Source organism: Choloepus didactylus, chromosome 9 (genome assembly GCF_015220235.1).
Source record: "Choloepus didactylus isolate mChoDid1 chromosome 9, mChoDid1.pri, whole genome shotgun sequence".
NCBI lineage: Eukaryota > Metazoa > Chordata > Mammalia > Pilosa > Megalonychidae > Choloepus > Choloepus didactylus.
Window position 1 is genome coordinate 46,216,111 of NC_051315.1, and position 18,833 is coordinate 46,234,943.

The window sequence follows — 18,833 nt, forward strand, 5'->3', positions numbered from 1 at the left end:
CTAAGTCAGTCTGCTTGTAGAAATATTTAAAACTACCTCTAGAACATGTAGTTAGAGTATGTTTAAAAATACATTAAAATTATCTTAAAGGAGATAAAATGGAAAAGGCAAGCAATTTATTAAATCACAAGAAACAGCAATGAAGATGGGTTAATGAAAGCCCACGATCATATTTATCCCTGTAAAAAATATAATTGGCTAATATGGAAGAAGGGGAGTACATGTTAGCTGCAAGAGAGCTGTACTTCAGAAAAGACAGAGATTGAACATTTTTACAAGCATTTACAAAATGTGCTAAAGACAAGGGGAAAGAGGCCTATGTCTGAAAGGGTGATCTAATTCCTGCTTGCTTATTCTGCAACTTTCAGTGGTAACAGGAAGCAATGATGCTAAGGTTATATAAAAATTCAGCTATGACCATTACATATCCTTGTTTTCAACTCCTCTCTGTGGGTAGAATTTTTCACTATCTAACAAAAAGAATACTCAATAAAGAAAAAGGTTTTAGAGACTGTAAATATGTTTTAAATTACCTGAAAACAAAAGAAACAAACATCACAGAGTCATTGCAACCATACAGAGCCACACACAACTGTAGGAACCATGGCTGAGGCTTTGGCCCCGATGGTCTGTCAGAAATACTGTGGGGAATGAGTGCATTCAGGGTTGTGCTCTGAAAGAAAGAACAAATGGACCACTGTGAAAAAGGAAAGAGAGCATTTGGCTTCCAGAGGTGGACAGATGAAGGCTTTATGGAAGGATAACAGGAAGTAAAAATGGCAAGGGTTTGGGATGGATAGAAAAGGACCTGAAGTATTGAATTAGGGAAATTAGATAATAAAAGGTAGAAACACTGGTAAAAAATAAAATGTGTATTCTTATGTCTATTTTGGAGACTGCTACTTCTGAAAAACTGAGGATATCTTCTATTTAATCTTCTCATATTTGGATCAGTATATTAATGTCTATACATTTCATATTACTTTCCACTTTGCCCACCAATTTGAAGCTCATAGCCAGGCAATTGATGTAACTGGGAAAGTATGCCTTATTTATTATTTTAAAAAATATTATGTGTTTTTTCTTGTTTTTTCTTAATATCATCAATGTATGCTGTGGTAGCTTGGAGCTGTTATGTACTGCAGAAGAGGCCATGTTCTTTCAATCTATTCCTATGTGAATGCAGACTTATTGTAGGTGCAACCTTTTGGTAAGGTTATTTCAATTGAGATGTGATCCAGCCCATTCAAGGTAAGTCAATCCTTTTACTGGAGTCCTTTATTAGAGAATAAAAACAAGAAAAAGCTCAAAGAGAGAGAGAGTAGAGAGAAAAGTCCCAGAGAAGCAAAGAGAGGACCTGCAGGACACTGAGAAGAAGCCAGGGCAACCAGAAGCTGAAAGCAATGAAACCTGGCAGCAAATGACCAGCAGATGCCAGCCATGTGCCTTCCCATCTGACAGAGGTGCCCCAGAGGCTGGCAGCCTGTCTTCTGAGTCCAGGTATCATCTTGTTGATGCCTTGAGTTGGACATTTTCATGGCTAAGAACTGTAATTTGTAAGCTAATAATTCCCCATTGTAAAAGCCAACCCATTTCTGGTATATTGCATTCTGCAGCTTTAGCAGACCAAAACGTATGCTCTATGTAGAAATTTTGGAAAATAAAGAAATATAAAGAAGAAAATAAAAATTATCCTTCATTTTTAATTATCCAGAGACAAAAACTGTTATCATAGGATTATGTTTCTTTCTAGACTTTTTCTTTATATAAAGATTACAGACATAAAATTTTGAAAGCACCAACTTCGTATATTTCTTATTTCCTGTGAAAATCATGTTTCCCTTCAGCCATTCCACTCTTGTGGAAAAGGAAGTAGGTGAAAGCCTCTGCACCATCACTTTTTACCCCTTAGTCAAACCATGAACACTGGAGGCTTAGTAGAAACAATGAGGCAGGTATGGAGGAATCAAGAACATAGGGCTAGCTTCCCACTTCCCTGGTATAAAATGCATCCCAGGGCAGCCCTCATTTAGCATGGCATTCTGTACAACATGACTAGGAACAGAGGGAGGTGTCTAGAGATAGCATGAGAAAACGTTTGTTTCCCATGGCTGGCACAGGGTCTTATTGGAGATCTAGAAGCTTCCCAGTGGCTGGGAAAGCCAAGGACTGGTGAGATCTGGAAGAGGGAAGAGGAACCTGCTGAAGAATGGCTGCTCAGGACCAGGGCAATGGCAGGTTGTGTGGTCAAGAGCAGCATATGCTGTTCTACACCCTAGAGGCTAACTGGGTCTGGTTATGTTATTAGTGGATTACATGAGAACCAAGGCCCATTCCCAGAAAAAAGACATGCCACAAAGGACACAGTGGCAAGGGTAGTGAGGGGAGAGAGAACCAGGCAGACCGGCCACCTAACCCCACATTGCCAGGGGACTTGATGAGCTTTATCCTACACCTCTGTTTTCCAATACAGTAGTCATTACCTACATGAGACTAGTCTCCATAGGAGGAGGGTGCCTTACCCCCAAAAGAGATGGGAGTTTGTACTTTATCTCCCAAAGAGACAGAGATAATCTGAAATGAGACCCCTTTGAAATGAAAGAGACTGAGATACTTTTCAATGGGAAAGTTTACAATTCTCTTCACTACCCTATAGGAAGGGGGCTCACAAGGAAGTTGAGATCAGTTGTGGAGAAATTAAAAAGCTAGTATTCTTCAAATATTTGGTAGTAGTATAGGTGACTATTTGACTTCAATACATATTTGTCATTTTTTTAGAATTGATATCATGCTTTTCCCTGTTCCTTTCATCAGTCTGCATACAGTAATATTAATCTCTCAAAAACAGGAAGAAAACTGTATTGCTTTACAAAACAATTTTAAAAGCCATGTTTAAGTGGAATACTATTCAGCAATAAAAAGAATAAAGATACATGCCACAACATGGATGAACGTCAAAAACATTACACTAAGTGGAAGAACTCAGACGCATTCCGTTTATACAAAATGTCCAGAAAAGGCAAATCTATTGAGACATAAAATGGATTAGTGGTTACCTGGGGCTGGGAGTGGGATTGGGAATTAATACAAATGGGCAGGAGGGATCTTTTTGGGGTGATGGAATATTCTAAAATTGGACATAGTGATTCACTAAATTTAGTGAGTCACTGAATTCATGAAATTTATTAAATTGTACTTTTAAAAGAGGAGAATTTTATGAAATACAAATTATGCAATAAAGATTTTTTTTATTTTTAAAAAAGCCATGTTCAATAGCTTCCAATAAAGCTTCTGAATTTTACACATTTTTATGAAAAGACATGGAAGATAGAGAAGTAGAAAGAAACTTGAAAACTGTCAACAACCTTGCCTTTGGCAAGGAAATCAATATCCACCAAGTTATTGTTAGGGTTTTAAAAGGAAATGCAAATTATTTAGAAATTAGTTAATAAAGCTACAACATTTCAAACCTTGTAAAATGTGGCCAAAGATAGAAAAAAAATCTCTGTAGCAAAATGAATTCATAAGAAAACTAAAGGGATTTAAAATAAAATTAAACTAAAGCTTTCAACCCAAGACACCAGAAAAGACTCAATAACATTCAAAGCCATGCTTCCTTCTCTCTCCTACCTCAAACTCCTTCCCCAATGAAATCAGTCACAAAATCTGACCTAGTCTTACCTAGATTTTCATAAAAATCTCTCTGCTTTTTTACCACCTTTGCAGCCCCACTGATAAACTTACCTAGTTCAGATATCTTGCTTACAAAGTTTACTGAAGAAAACTTACAATTGGTTTTTTGGACACAAAGTTCTACCCATTCCAAAATAATTTCAAAGCATTCACCAGAAAAAAAGAAAAAGAAAAAAAAAACTACGAAAATTTCTAAAGAACATAAGGAAAAACAGGAACTGGAGAGCTATTCTAGAAGCATACCCCTAGACTGGAGATAAAACTTAGTACGTAAGTCAGTCATCTTTAACAAAATTACAATATGAAAAATCAACAGGATTTTTAATGAAATTTGACACAAGAATAGTAAAAACATTTTTGAAAAGCACAATGAGAGAAGACTTGTTCTACCTGATAACAAAACAATAATTAAACATCACGGTATTGATGTAGAAATATAAAAATAGATCAATTTCTATTTAATCTAATCAAGAGTCCATATGGATATAAAAGTATAATTAGAAATGTAGTATAAATAAAGTGGATAAAGGATGAATCATTCAATAATTGTTTCTGAGAAAGTTGGCTATCAATTTAGACAGGAAAAAATGAAAGTCAGACACTTAACTGATATCATTCATAAAAATAAATTCCAGATGCCTACAGAACTAAATTTTAGAAGAAACATGAATAATATGTAGTATTTTAAAAGAATTCTTCTTTAAAGAATTTTTAAAATTCAATTTGCAGGAATACCGGGTATTGTTTTGAAGTTTGTGCTTTGCAAAAGTGATGTCTGTCCAGGGTTATAAATGGGAGTCATATCCAGGCAGTCCTCTGTTTGACAAGCACGTGTCCTGGTGCAGGGCTTCATGGTTCAGAAGAGGAGCATTTTATTAACTTACCAGTTTGTGGTAGGGCTCTTTGGCACCAAGAAAGGGTGGCTTTTACAATTGGCAAAAAGACCATATATGCTAGCAGTAACACAATAAATAGTAAATAGTAAGTAGTTAATTTGTACATACAGATAATATGTTTTTTTACACGAATGGCATTATATTGTAGAATACATTGTATTTTTTACTCTTAACTTGTTTTTGCGTAGATGCATATAGAAAGCATGTTCGTACATGTGTTTACAACTGATAACAGCAATGACTTCTGAAGAGGAGATTGCATGAGGATAGTGGTCAGGGTGCCCTTTTGCTTTAATTTTAATGTTTTAACTTTTATAAGAATATCCTTATTATTGAGTTTCATGTAAAATATTTTATATGTTTAAATACTTTGAGAAAAACTTATGTTAGAACATGTCTCATGTTGTAAACAGTCAACTAATAGTAATCACTTACAAGTAATGAATACTTAACATGTTCCAGGCAATCTATGTGTTATATTCAAAATCTCATTCAATCCTTGCAATAATCCTATGAAGTAGATACTATTTATATCCTCATTTTACAGATGAGGAACCTGAAGTACAGAGAAGTTAAAGAACTTAACCTAATGGTCATACAGCTATAAAGGATAGAGCCAGGATTCTAATGTGACAACCTCAATCTAGAGCTTTCCCTCTTAACTCCTATGAATGACATATTGAGAAATGAAAATAGGGTATTAGGAAATTCGGAGGTTAGCGAAAACTTTGGTAAAACAATTTCAATAGAATGATGTGAGCAAAGGACAGATTGTAATAGGTTGAGAAGGCAAATGTAATTAATAAATAAAACGAATTGCTAAATCTTTTTATTATGTTGAATCATATGAAATGGCCAATACTCAACCACTGTTAAAGTATAGAAACAGAAGTTTCATATGGTTCAACCTAATATATCTGCTTATTTATGAATATTGTTTTCAGGAAACTTAATCTTAGAATTAAAAAATAGAATAACAAAGTAAACAACAGAAGTTTTCAAACCCTCAAGGCTGTATGTGCATATTTTTAAGACAGATCTGGAAACTATTTCAAGCCTTCTTATTCTAACATGCAAAAATATACCTTCATTTAAAATATCCAAACATAAGATTTGTGAATTGTATTTCAGTAGTACAGAAAAACATTTTAACCAATCAACCAAATTTATTAGTGTCAGGATGGTTACAAGAGAACACAAAACAAAAAGATGGCTGTTGAAAGAAGCAAAAGCTACTCAGTTTTTAAATGTTGAACTCCATCTCCTTAAATCACAGAAGGACTTTCCTTCTATCCATAAAATCAGTGAACATTTGCTGAGAATTATTTCTCATATATATCCTGATATTTTAAAGGCCTTTCTCACAGATTTCCCATTGGCATGTAAGAACTGGATCCATGATTATCTGAATCAACAGCATTTTACATAAGATCATAGACCTCTAAAAGGTGACTCAGCCCTCAGAAAAATAATAAAGTTCAACCCCTTCATTTTACAGAGGACAAATCAGAGCCTTATGGAGGTTAAATGAACAACTTTCTCAAGGTCATACACTATCCAAAGAAGAGTCAAGATTAAAACCCAGGTCTCCCAGTTCCTAGACCTTAATATTCTTTTCACAATGTTATTACATGACTGTTTTTCCCCCTGGTATTTAATATGGATTAATCTGATTTTTTTTTCCTACTTTTCAACTGCAGTTCTGAAACAGCTAATTTTAAAAATTATTGGGACAGGAAGCAAAAGACTGAAATGACTCTGTAATTAAACATGTTCCCTGACTTTGAGGGATAATCCTATTAAAAGCATGTCTCCTAGATGTTGGGCCCCACATCTGTTCTGCTTTTTCCCACCCCTTTAATTCCTGTGCTTCTCTTGTTTTGGACGGCTCAACCAGTCTTTTGAACACTACTGTTGCCTGTTCCAAGGGTCACAAAAGAAGCTTCTCAGATACAAGTGGGCCTCATTATATAAAATGGTTATATGAATATGGGAAGCTCACTATTTAAAGGAATCTTATTGTGATTTATGTTATGAAATGAAAGTCCCCTCCTTAATTTATTTTTTGTGAAAATTACTAAGAAGTTAGCCAAACTAGATACCTACACCAGTTACCAATTTATTGTCTCTCAGCTCAAAATCGACTCTTCATTGCCTGCTCTGTGAAAATGGGGATGGGCCCTTCAACTAGTTCTCCTTTGCAGCTGGCACAATGTTAAGCATTGTCAGGAAAGAGTGCTTGGGGGACATTGCAGAAGGTAGGGGCTTTTCTTTCTAGGTCCAGTGTTTACTCTGACTTGCTCCTACCACGCAGCTGCCAGCAGCACATGGTAGGGACACCGGTGGTGCTTGTATCATGAAGTTCAGGCAGTGCCTCCATGGTCAGATTCTCTTCAAATTTCAGAGGCACTCCCATGGAGGATTCCCAGCAAGTGTTGCAGAAATTCCAATGGTTGGCTTCACTGCCTTGAGCTGCTTGCACTTAAGAGGGGTGCTTTCTGATTGCTCAGCAACTGTGGGCGAGTTCTGGTCTGAGGCCACCCGAGAATTTCTCTGCCATCCAGTGGGTCATAATCATACCTTCCCCAATGAGGTCTGAATTCCAACCTTGGTGGAACAGTGGGGGAGGTACTGGCATAAAGATAGACAAATAGATCATTGGAACAGAATTGAAGGCCCAGAAATAGATCCACACATCCGTGGCCAATTGATTTTTGTCAAGGATGCTAAGTGCATGCAGTAGGGGAAAGAATGATCTCTGAAACTAATGGCATTGGGAAAACTGGATATCCACAGTCAGAGAAATGAAGTTAGATCCCTACCTCACACCATATACAAAAAAATCAACTCAAAATGGATCAAGGACTTGAATACAAGAGCCCAAACTATAAAACTCTCAGAAGATAACATGGGGCAAATCTTCATGACCTGAGATTTGCCAATGAATTCTTAAATATGATACCAAAAGTATGAACAATAAAAGAGACAATAAATTTGATTTCACCAAAGTTAAAAGTTTGTACATCAAAGGAAATTATCAAGAAAGTGAAAAGAATAAGAGAATAAGAGAAATAAGAGTATAAGAGAAAATAGTTTTAATCCATAAGTTGGATAACGGCTTTAAATCCAGAATATATAAAGAACTTTTACGATGCAACAACCAAAAGACAACCCAATTAAAAAATGGGAAAAGAACTTGAACAGACATGTCTCCAAAGAAGACATACTATTGGCCAATAAACACATGAAAAGATGCTCGACATCATTAGCCATCAGGGAAATGCTAATTAAAACCACAATGAGATATCACTTCAAACTCACAAGGATGGCTATTACTAAAAAAACAAAACAAAACAAAACAAAGCAAAAAAACAGCATTGCAGAAGATGCAGAGAAATTGGAACTGTAGAACATTGTGGGAATGTAAAATGATGCAGTCACTGTGGAAAGCAATATGGTGGGTCCTCAAAAAGTTAAATATAGAATTGCCATATGACCTAGCAATCCCACTTCTAGGTATATCCAATATTCTAGGTATCTTACCCATAGACAGTAAAAACAGGATCTCAAACAGATACTTGTACATCAATGTTTCAAGCAGCATTATTCATAATAGTTCACTTTTGGAAACAACCGAAGTGTCCATCAACAGATAAATGGATAAACAAAAGGAACATACACATAATGGAATATTATTTGGCCATAAGAAGAGCTATGAGACATGCTATAACATGGAAGAACCTTGAAAACATGCTCAGTGACGTAAGCAAGGCACATAAGGACAAAAATTGTATGATATCACTTAACAAGAGATGGCTATAAGTAGCAAATTAGCAGAGACAGCTGATTAGAGGTTATGGGGAAAGTGTAAAAAAATAATAAAATAATAAAACTGCATGATTTTAGTAAATCCAGATGTTTTCATATATAAAGTATACCTTAAGTATATTATCATGAATATCATATAGTACTATATAATTGTGTATTGTCTTCCCCAGGCTCAGTCACAATAAAAGGGTCTCTTTCCTTATCTGAATAATGTTTCCCCCCTTCTGGGTCAAAATATTAAGTCACAGCAGCAGCTAGTATCATTTCATGCACACAGTGGACAATAAAATACTACAAAATACTCTGTGGGTATTTGAATAGGAAGCTATCTAAGGAACAATATGGAAAATTAGAGATTCATGTATGAAAATGAGAGTTTAAAATACAGTATATACATATATCATTTTATCTATTTGTGAATATAATATTGTACAGATACATTAAATGTAGAAAATGTTCCCTCTGATATTGCTTATCCTAACACATTACAGAATGTTCTGCTCACCACTTCCATTGCTACACAATTTAGAATATTTCTTTTACCTTTCTCTGTCTTTTACTGACTGTTGAGCCATTAATTTCTTCAGTTCTTCCAGACGCCGAAGATCTCTCATTTCCATTTCTTTCCAATTCTGTTCTTTCTTAGCCCAGTATTTTCTTATCTAGGATATAAATGTTACATAAAATTTAAATTAACAGATATGTTAAAAAAAAAAAAAAGCAATGAGAAAAGCTATAAGAACATTATCTATTGGTTCATATAGAAAAGATTGAATTTAAATGGCACTTCATCTTTTTGTTTCTTAGATCTGCCTGTAGCATATTGGCAACAGAAAAATAAATTAAAACATGAAGGTACATGTCCTAAGGAACTGCATGGTTTAAGAAATTCTGAAATAGAAATGTAACTTGTGCTGAGAACTGAGATTTTAATCTATGACTAAAATAATTGACTTTCAAGGAACCACAATAAAAGCATGTTATTTTTTCTAAAGAATATGATCTACCTGTTACTCAAGAATATTTTTATCCTCTTACGATAATGCAGTCATTAACAAGTATAGCATTAAAACTATTTTTACTTTAAAAGCATGAGTTTATTTATGCTAATGGACAGCAGGATGTTGAAAGCTTTATGCTGGGGAAGTGGCAGGAGATAGGTGGGAGGAAGAAGGAAAAGAAAAAATCAGCAGGGGTATGGTTCATAGTATTTCTGACTTCTGTGGTAAAACAAAGGTCAAGCTTACTTACAAGTTCAAAAAGGTGGGAGCAAGGTTCTCACTAGGCATGTTTTACTTCTCTTCTTTGGAAATAGAGACAGAAGGAGAAAACAGAAAACATATATGTGCTATTTTCATGGGGCTAACCTGTTGTTCACAGTACCTCAATGCAGAGGTGATCGATGTGGCAGGGCAATCACAGTCAATGTTTATTTGACAGAGGCCCATTCAACCCCTCTAGGCTACCATATTGTGCCTGAGACAAAAGACTGTATCTTGGTGGTGAAAAGCAGAGCACCTCAGTGGTGAAAGCTAGTGGAGTGACCACCCAGGAGAGGGTCTGTTGTAGAGGATGGGTTAGCCTCCCCACAACGTGGCATTTCCGCTTTTGAGGTGAATATGCTAAGCTAAGTGGTTTCTTGACTCTTCCTCACTGTAGTGACATGGTCTCTGATTCCTGGGGGAACCAGAAGAAGCATCCCCAAGCGCCATGGCCATGGCCACAGCAACTCTGCAGCAGGGCCTGCAACACCAGCAGCCACAAAAGCAACATCTATTCAATGCTTAATGAATAACTAGATGAGCTCAACGCAATGATTTCAACTCCTGAGATGGCTGAGATCTGAATCCAGGTACAACAGAGATGAAGCTAAATATGTGGCAGCAACAAAGGTGGGAGAGGGGTGAGAAAAGGGAGAGGAGAAACAGACTGACAGGCTGTATTCCAGAGTCCTAACTGATAAATGCTGGGGCATTCTATTAATACCAGATACGGAAATGTTAGCAATGATTGTATTATCTTCATCTGGGGATTATAAGTCATATTTATTTTATTCTTTATACTTTTGTGCATTACCTTATTTTTTGCAATGAATATATATTTCTTTCCTAATCAGAAAAAATAAACTACTTTAAAACTAAATTTAAAAAAGAACATATTGGACTCAAGGCCATTTTTCTCTGGGCTCTAAAACACCAGAAACCTTTGCTTACTCCCAGAACTGGCCTTGGAAGGAAGTCAGAGGACCTTTTGTATACAATCCCTTGACTACAGGCAGACCAACCCCAGATAGCTTTTATCCTCAGACTGCATCCTCAGACTGCTGGTAACACTTGGCATATTAGCCTGTGCAGGCACTGGAACTGTGTTAACAAATGAGACTTTTGGGAATCTCAAGACCAATTATTTCCATCCTTGATTCTCTTTGGTATCCTCAGTCACTGCTGTAAATGTAAGCTGCTTTTTGGTCACCTACTCCCTCTCATGATTTACTCCTTCCCAGTGGTTACTACTCGGCTCTCTGGAAGCTCTGTGCCATCGTATCAGACAGGGTTCTCTAGGAAACAGAACCAACAGGAGAGATCTGTAAAATACGAGATTTTATAAGAGGGTCTCATGCAACTGTGGGGATGCATGAGTCCAAATTCTACAGAGCAGGATGGTAAAAGCTGAACTAAGCACTTCCCTAAGGACAGTTCCATTTACTTCGCATCAATTAATAGGAGCAGGAAATATAAATCAAGAATTATTGGCTTTATAAGCCTCAAATTAAAGCCAAGACTAAGGGTATTTCACTAGCCCTTTGGGATATGTGAAACACAGATTTTAGACATATTGCTTTTTAAACTTTTGGAGTGATTCTAATAACATTCCCATGATAAGGGAATCAGAAAATCGGTGCACATGATAAAAGCTCAATTTAAACCTTGTCTCTTGACTTCCAGATGAGGTTTTTAGAAAAATCTTGCCTTTCTGAAAAACAAAACAAATCCTCATTATCCCTCACCTCCTCTTATTACCTCTGAATTGTACTGGATAAAAAATGTTACTCTTTCAGAGTTGCACAGTTTGTTCATTTTGGTAAAGTTGAGACAGTAAAAATGTAAATAAACTGAAGAAACTATTCTCCATATAGATTTATGATCTAAAATAATGCTATGCCAGTTTTCAGAGAGTTTAGGATCATTTTTATATCCTAGTTTACTTTTGTAATCTTCCAAACAACTTGTTTCTTATTAAAAACTCCACTAGTAAGCATGATGTTTATGGTATTAAAGTACAGTAAAGTTTAATTTTTAATACTTGGACTAATACTATACAACCATTAAATTATATTTTTTCACTTCTACTTCAGTCCAAGAACTAACATAATTCAGCATGAAATAAGAATTTCTTGTTTACACACAGAAAGCAGAATGTTAGGACTAAAGCATTACATAAGAAAACAGTTTGGTCCCTGATTTCAAGATGTTGAAACTTTGAACAAATAGACTTCTCTACATTGCTTCCAGTTCATTACCTCCAAGGCTTTAATGGCTTATTGAGGAAGAAGTCATAACACTTAGCCAGACACACAAAAGATATGAAATATGAAATTCAAAATATCCAGTTCTATTCCCCATAAGCCACTGAAGTAATGCATATTTTTATTCCATTTTCCCTATTCTAACTGACTTAGGCAATTCTTTGTATCTTAAAGTTTTCCTCTCTACTTTTGTCCTGAAATATGCACACCCACAAAAAACAGTGGTGTTGTTATACATAAAATCCTAACAGGGCATTTTAACAGAAAAGTATTCATTTTTTCACTTAGACTTTTCTCCAATCATTTTATATAGATCATTGATGGTGAATGTATCACATAAAACACCATCTATTGAAATATGACTCTTCTTTCTATATAATCAATTTGATACTCATCTATATTTTGCCACATAAATTTTCACACATTTGTGTCAACTTCTAGAAGGTAAGGAACCTGACTTATACTATAATATTAATTTGTATCTAATATTGCATCTTGCAGAAGAGAGGTATATATTTGTTAAACTGATTCAATGAAAAGAATATAGAAAGGCAACATTCTAAAAAATACTCTTCTTATATCAACTCATATAAATCCAAGACTTTAAATAAAGCAATCAGATAGATAATAACCACACAACTTTTCAATCAGTGGCCCAATGAATTCAATCACCTGGGGGTATGGAGGTACATTCAGTTCTGACAGAGCATGGGAACAAGGTTTTCCTCTAATCAAATTGCCTGTGGGAGCCAGATTAAAGGTATTTTGTTTCCAGTGAGGACACTTAGTCACTCCTACTTCAAAATCTTTCAGCCAAAGTTCTCTTTTCTATCCTTATGGTATAGATCTCTGCAGGCTTCAACCTAGGATTTGCTTAATCTTCTGAATGAAAATTTGACTCCTCATGCAAACATTTGACTCTATATTCTTTATGCAAAGACGGGAAAACTCTTTACAGAGGTAAGAAATGAAAGCTAGGTCTTTGATTTTCAAAATAGAAAGTCAATTTTGCCATCATCCTGCCTGGTTCATCTCCTTTCAGTCTATAATTCAGATTATTTGTATTTCAGCTCATGAGTGCCCTAAACATTACAATTTTTTGCTACCAATCTCCAAGCTGATAAATAAGCTCATGCATTGCTAATAGGAGAGTAAATTGTCATATTCTTTCTTAAGAATAAATAAGAATTAGCAAAAGCCTTAAGAATTAAGAAATAAGCATTTAATACTCAATAAGTATGGACCAAGGCAAAGATTTATTGTCAGGTACAGGTATATTCATCATAGTCTTAGAAGGATGAAAAATTGAGAACAATATGACTACCCAAATGTGATACTGGTAAAAAATAAACTATTCCATATGATGAAACACTACATAACCACTAAAAATTATGTGGTAGAAAAATGGGAAAATATGCAAGACATATTGATCAATGGGAAAAAATCTTAGGTTAAAAATAATATATGCAGTATGATTAAAGTTCAGTTAAAATCCCTGCATATATAGAAAAAAGAGTATAATTTTCTTTTGGTAGTGGTTTTGGATTTGGGGTGATTTCATTGTATCTTTTGTGCTTGTTTGTATTTCCAAACTGTCTACCATGGATATAAAACACTTTATAATTACAAAAGTATGTTTTTTAAAGTCAGGTCAAGAAAAGTAATCTTCAGAAGGAAGATTTAAGAGACACGACTATTATTCATTCCTGAAGTCTCCAAATTCTATTCCTGTATCAGGTGAGATGACAACAACACTGTATATATCTGTATATAACATTTTCACTTTCTATTACCTGGCATGTGACTTCACTTTCACTTTATATAGAAAAGTTTCACAGAGCAATGCTTTAGCTTCATGTCATAGGCCTTATAAAGGTTGGTGCAATATCATAAGAGGAATGATTTAGGATCCTTTTGTAAAACTTCTATTGAAAATGCTATCCATTGGGTAGGTTTCTCCCCTCACCCCAATACATGCTAACATCTGATGTGCTGGTATGTTGTCTATTATCAGCAAATAAGAGCTAACTGCTTCCTTTTAACTTTAACCGTGTTCAATTACAACAACATTCTTCAGTCTAGGTTTTCTGATATAACTATATTTCCATCCCCTTAATTTCTTGTTCCTTTACTGATTGTCTATTTTAATGATTCCTAATAGGAACCAGTTGGCATGTTCAAAATTAGGATAAATTGAGAAGAATGCAATAAGGAGAGAATTGGTAAAGGAGGTTTGGAGTGCAGGGCAATCACAATGGATTGTGTAATATAGGGCTGATTTACTACTTCTAAGCCTGAGGGTGATACCAGGGATAGAGAAGGCTGTGTGGGAAGGGCTGCTTGACTAGAGCTGAGACCTTTGTCTCACAACATGAAGGGGAAAGAAACAGGGGAATAGCTACTCCAACCTCTCTCTCCTCCAGTGTCCATTTTGGCTGAACCCAACCAGAAGCCTGCGGGCAAGGGAGCCTATTGATGTGACCCACACATCACATACATCACATCCATCTGCTCTGGGCCACAGAGCTGAGTGGAGAGTAGATATGAAATGGAAGAGGGAACATCTCCAGCACAATATTTTAATGCCCTTTATTATAAATTATTTGAAACATGGCAACATGGATCAAACTGGAAGATACAATGCTGAATGAAATAACTCAGACACAAAAGGAGAGAGACTGTATGTTACCACTACTATGAACCCCCTGAACAATGTAAAATCAATGTCTTATAATGAAGAATATTGGGGACCTAGAGATAGACAGAAGCTAGTGAAGGGGGAATGATAACCTAATATGATCAGATATGTTAATGAGGGTGAATTTAAATGTATGGGAATGGATAGGGGTGATGATAGTTTGTTAATGGAATTGTTTAAGTATCAGAGCTGCATTGAAGGTTAACAGGATTGAAAGGGTTGTTTAAAGGCAGGTATCCACAGATCAGCATTACAAATATAGATAGGTGCTTGCATGATATACTTCCAAGGTATGACACTGGGACGGAGAGTTGACAACAGAGTGGTATAGGGGAAAAAAAATCTTACCTATTTCATACTAGGGACTATAATGAATAGGAATACCTTACTAGTACTCCACAAATACTAGGGATACATAATTACGGGCTGAAAAGAGAAGAGAAAAAAAATTATTCGGAAGTGATGTCTAAAAGCATAAACAAATAACATTAAGCTCTTTTAGGTGGTGTTCAGTTCAGTCATTTATGGGAGCATTTTTCCATAGCAGAACTGCCTATTCAAATTAACAGTAAACTACTTTCTATTGTGATGTAGTCTTATGTCCTCATAACATGAGCCAAGAAAGTGTTCTGGAGGAAACACATTAGTTATCTCCTTTTAATTGAAATGTCAGGTGGATTAAAAATAACTGCCAGGTCTTCTTTAGGAGGATGGTCTATTTTCAGCATGGGCATTGAAATATTACATAATGATCATGTCATATGTTGATACTGCTAAAATGAATTTGTCTGTAATCTCATTTAATTTCTCTCTTTTCACTATTCATTAAGAAGGGAGTATATATATACTGAGGATGTTGTATTTTAAAGCCTTAAGTGTCAGAGAGTGAAAAGTGAAAAGTAGTCAAACCTCAGAGTCATTCAATCATGACTTCTTAAAGCTGAGGTGATTTTAACAAAAATCTAATACAAACATTTCATTTTACAATTAAGGATGCAAAATCCCACAGAGTCTATGTAATTTGCCCAATGTCACCCACCTTTTAAGACCTTCTGGTTTGGGATGTTTTCCTCAATATCTCAATATCTAAGTGTATTTTATACAGCACATTCATTTAATTCATTTATTCAACCAATATGTATTGAGTGCCTTGTGCCAGGTACAGGGCATAAAGCAATGAAGAAAATAGACAAATTCTCTTTCTCATGAGGCTTACATTTTAAAACGAGAAGAAAAGACAGTCAATAAATAAATAGATGTCAGGGGTGATAAATGCTAAGGAAAAAAAATAGGGTAAATGGCTAGAGTGACAGGGAATAAGCATGTGATTTTAAATTGAATTATCAAGAAAGTTCTCTCTGATAAGATGACATTTGAGCAGGATCCTGATTGAAGTGAGGGGGTAGGTGATACAGGAGGAGAGTGTTCCCAGCATAGGTAACAGCAAGTATGAAGGTGTTAAAGCAGGGGTGTGCTATGTTTGAGGAGGAGTAAGTAGGTTTTTATGGCTATAGGAGAGTGAACAAGGGTAAAGGAGGTAGGAAATGAGGCATTGGGTGGAGTGTAGGGAGGAAGATCATGCAAGGCCTTGTAGTCCTGGTTAGGACTTTGGATTTTATCCTGAGTGAAATGGGAAGTGTTGGAGTGTTTTCAGCAGAGGAGTGACATTACCTGATATGAATTTTAAACAAATTGCTCAGGCTGCTGCATGGAAAATAGCCTTGGGGGTGGGAACAGAAAGGGAAGAGGCAACAAAATTAATTAGGAAACTAGGAGGCCACTGTAATATTCCTGATTTTAAAGGTCAGGTCTCCTGTCCATGCCGATAGATAAGGGTATGGTGATCCAGTGAAAGGGAGAGACAAGGAGTTAAAGATGATATGAGGGCTTTTGGCCTGAGCGCTGGAAGAATAGAGTTTCCATTTGTCAAAAAAAAAGAAAAAAAAAAAGAAAGAAAGAAAGAAAAAGAAACACTGGAGAAGGAGTATATTTGGAGGGAAAAGCAAGAATACAGTTTGAGTGTATTAGATTTGAGATGCCTGTTAGATATCCAAGTGGAGATATTGAATAGGCAATTGGATATGTGAGTTTGGAGTTCAAGAGAGAGTTCCAGGCCAGAGATATCAATTGGTATTTTTCAGCATACAAATGTTTGGCAAAACTATACTGGCCTGGCTGAGATTACCCAGATAGCACAGGTATTTAGAGGACTGAGCCCCCAAATAACTCCAAAGCTTAGAAGTTGGAATGATACGAAGGGTCCATCCAAGGATACTGAGAAGGAGAAACCAGTGAGACAGAAAAACCAAGGCAGAATGACTTCCTAGAAACCAAGTGATTCCATTTTCCAAGGAGGAGGCTTGAGACCATGGTAACAGTCAAGTAAGATGTGGACTGAGAATTCACCCCTGGAGATCACCAATAATCTTGACAAGCATAGCTTTACTGGAGAGGCCAAGGCAAAATAGTTCAAGAGGTAATGAGAAGAGAGAATCTGGAGACAGTGTGTATACACCATAGAATGGTGAGATTTTCTTAAGGGACAAATGTGGGGTCAAGGTAGAATATTTTTTTATAAGGAAGTCATAATGGCATATTTGTAGATTAAGAGGAAAGATCTACAAGAAAAGAGGGAAATGGTGGGAGAAGGATTGAGATGATCTTGAAATGGAGAGAGGGAACAGGATCTAGTACACGTGGCGAGGCTGGCCTCAGAGAAGAGCACAGACACTTCATACATCATAAGAGGAGGGAAGGCAGGGTACATGGTTACAGATCCTGAGAGGCTGGTGGATTTGGTGTTGGAAGTCCGTGGAAATTCTCTTCTTCTTCTGAAATAAACCCCTACCAGCTAAAAAATGACAACAAAATCATTAATATTTTCTTCAGTCTACTTGTTAAAAGAATAGCACCAATAAGGCAACAAAGAAGGTATGAACACGTACTTGATTCTTCAACTTTGATCAAACTATAATGATCTGATTTCTCATGATATTTAGCCCTAGCAGCTGATTAACCCAGTGAGAGAAATCCAGAGAGAATATTAAGAAGAGTAGGAGACAGAACACAAAAGAAGTTCCACTAGTAAGCAGCAAGGTACTAATGAGGAGTTTTAAATTTATCAATAACCTATCCATTTAATGGCTCTGAGTTAATTACAGAGCTTTCTCAAAATTGATTAATTGCAAAATTAACAGTAAACAACAATCACAGTGATGGGCAGAATAACACAGTATTCAAAAATCATGAACTATGGAGTCAGACTACCTGGGTTTAATCCTAACTCCACATAATGTTTGTGTGACTTTGAGGAAGTTATGTAACCTTGTGTCTCAGTATCTTCGTCTACAAAATGGGGACTATAATAGTACCTCTCCATTAGGGATGCTAATGAAAAGTAGATGAACAGAGAATAGTCGCTTACACATAGCAAGCACCACATAGAGGTCATTAATTAAATCAAATCATCGGAATAATCAAGACCTAGCAAGAAAACATAGTAAAAAATGATATCTGGGGGTAATTTTAAAGGCTCTTCCTCTAAAACTGCCTATTGGGAAATCTTTTGCAGAAAAACAGATATACCTTGTTCTTGATCATACAGTCAGAAGATCATTGGGCCTTTTTTTTTTTCTCTCCATCTGACTTTTCCTTAAAAATAAGTCCTAACAAAGGGTAGGGAAAAAACCTTCATCAGTTTTTCTACTTTTTAAATATCTGGGTTAGTGGAAGTTTTCACTTTTAAAAGACACTTAAAACCAGAATAAAAGAACTTATTGGATTCTTCTTTGGGTTAGCAACCTACATTTTCTGTCACTTTTGACACTTATACTGAGAGTTGACGCTGTTCAATGTCATGTTAGAAGGTTAGGATCATTTAATGTTAATTTCTCAATGTTGGTAATAAAACAAGGAACATTATGAATATTTTTATTAGCTGATCCTTGATTTTTTTTTTTTTTTGGAAAATTAAACCTCCCATATACATTCATTTCTTTATTCAAGCAATATCTTTCAGAAGACTGAAATCCTCAGAAAATAAAATCAAACCCCCAGTTTATCTTGGAGTCAATATATGTATGTAAAATATAATTTACTATCTCTTTTCAACCATTATAATATCCTGATAGCTAATTTACCCGATCGGTTTTGTGGCTCCCATGTTTGGAGTATTTCATCAGATTCTCAAATA

General features: G+C 35.7%; 1 protein-coding gene and 1 long non-coding RNA gene across 3 annotated transcripts in view; one reads left to right on the top strand and one right to left on the bottom strand.

The window, feature by feature from the left end:
• Window positions 1–18,833, bottom strand: part of CCDC148 (coiled-coil domain containing 148) — a 312,951-nt gene that overhangs the window by 42,878 nt on the left and 251,240 nt on the right. For both annotated transcript variants that reach the window (XM_037848948.1, XM_037848947.1), the window contains one exon: window positions 8,961–9,079. In XM_037848948.1, coding sequence (XP_037704876.1) covers window positions 8,961–9,079 — 119 coding nt within the window. The remainder of the gene's footprint in view (window positions 1–8,960; window positions 9,080–18,833) is intronic.
• LOC119543994 lies at window positions 10,001–13,637 on the top strand. Its single transcript, XR_005218716.1, has 3 exons — window positions 10,001–10,269; window positions 12,789–12,903; window positions 13,590–13,637. It is a non-coding gene; the product is annotated as an uncharacterized LOC119543994 (long non-coding RNA).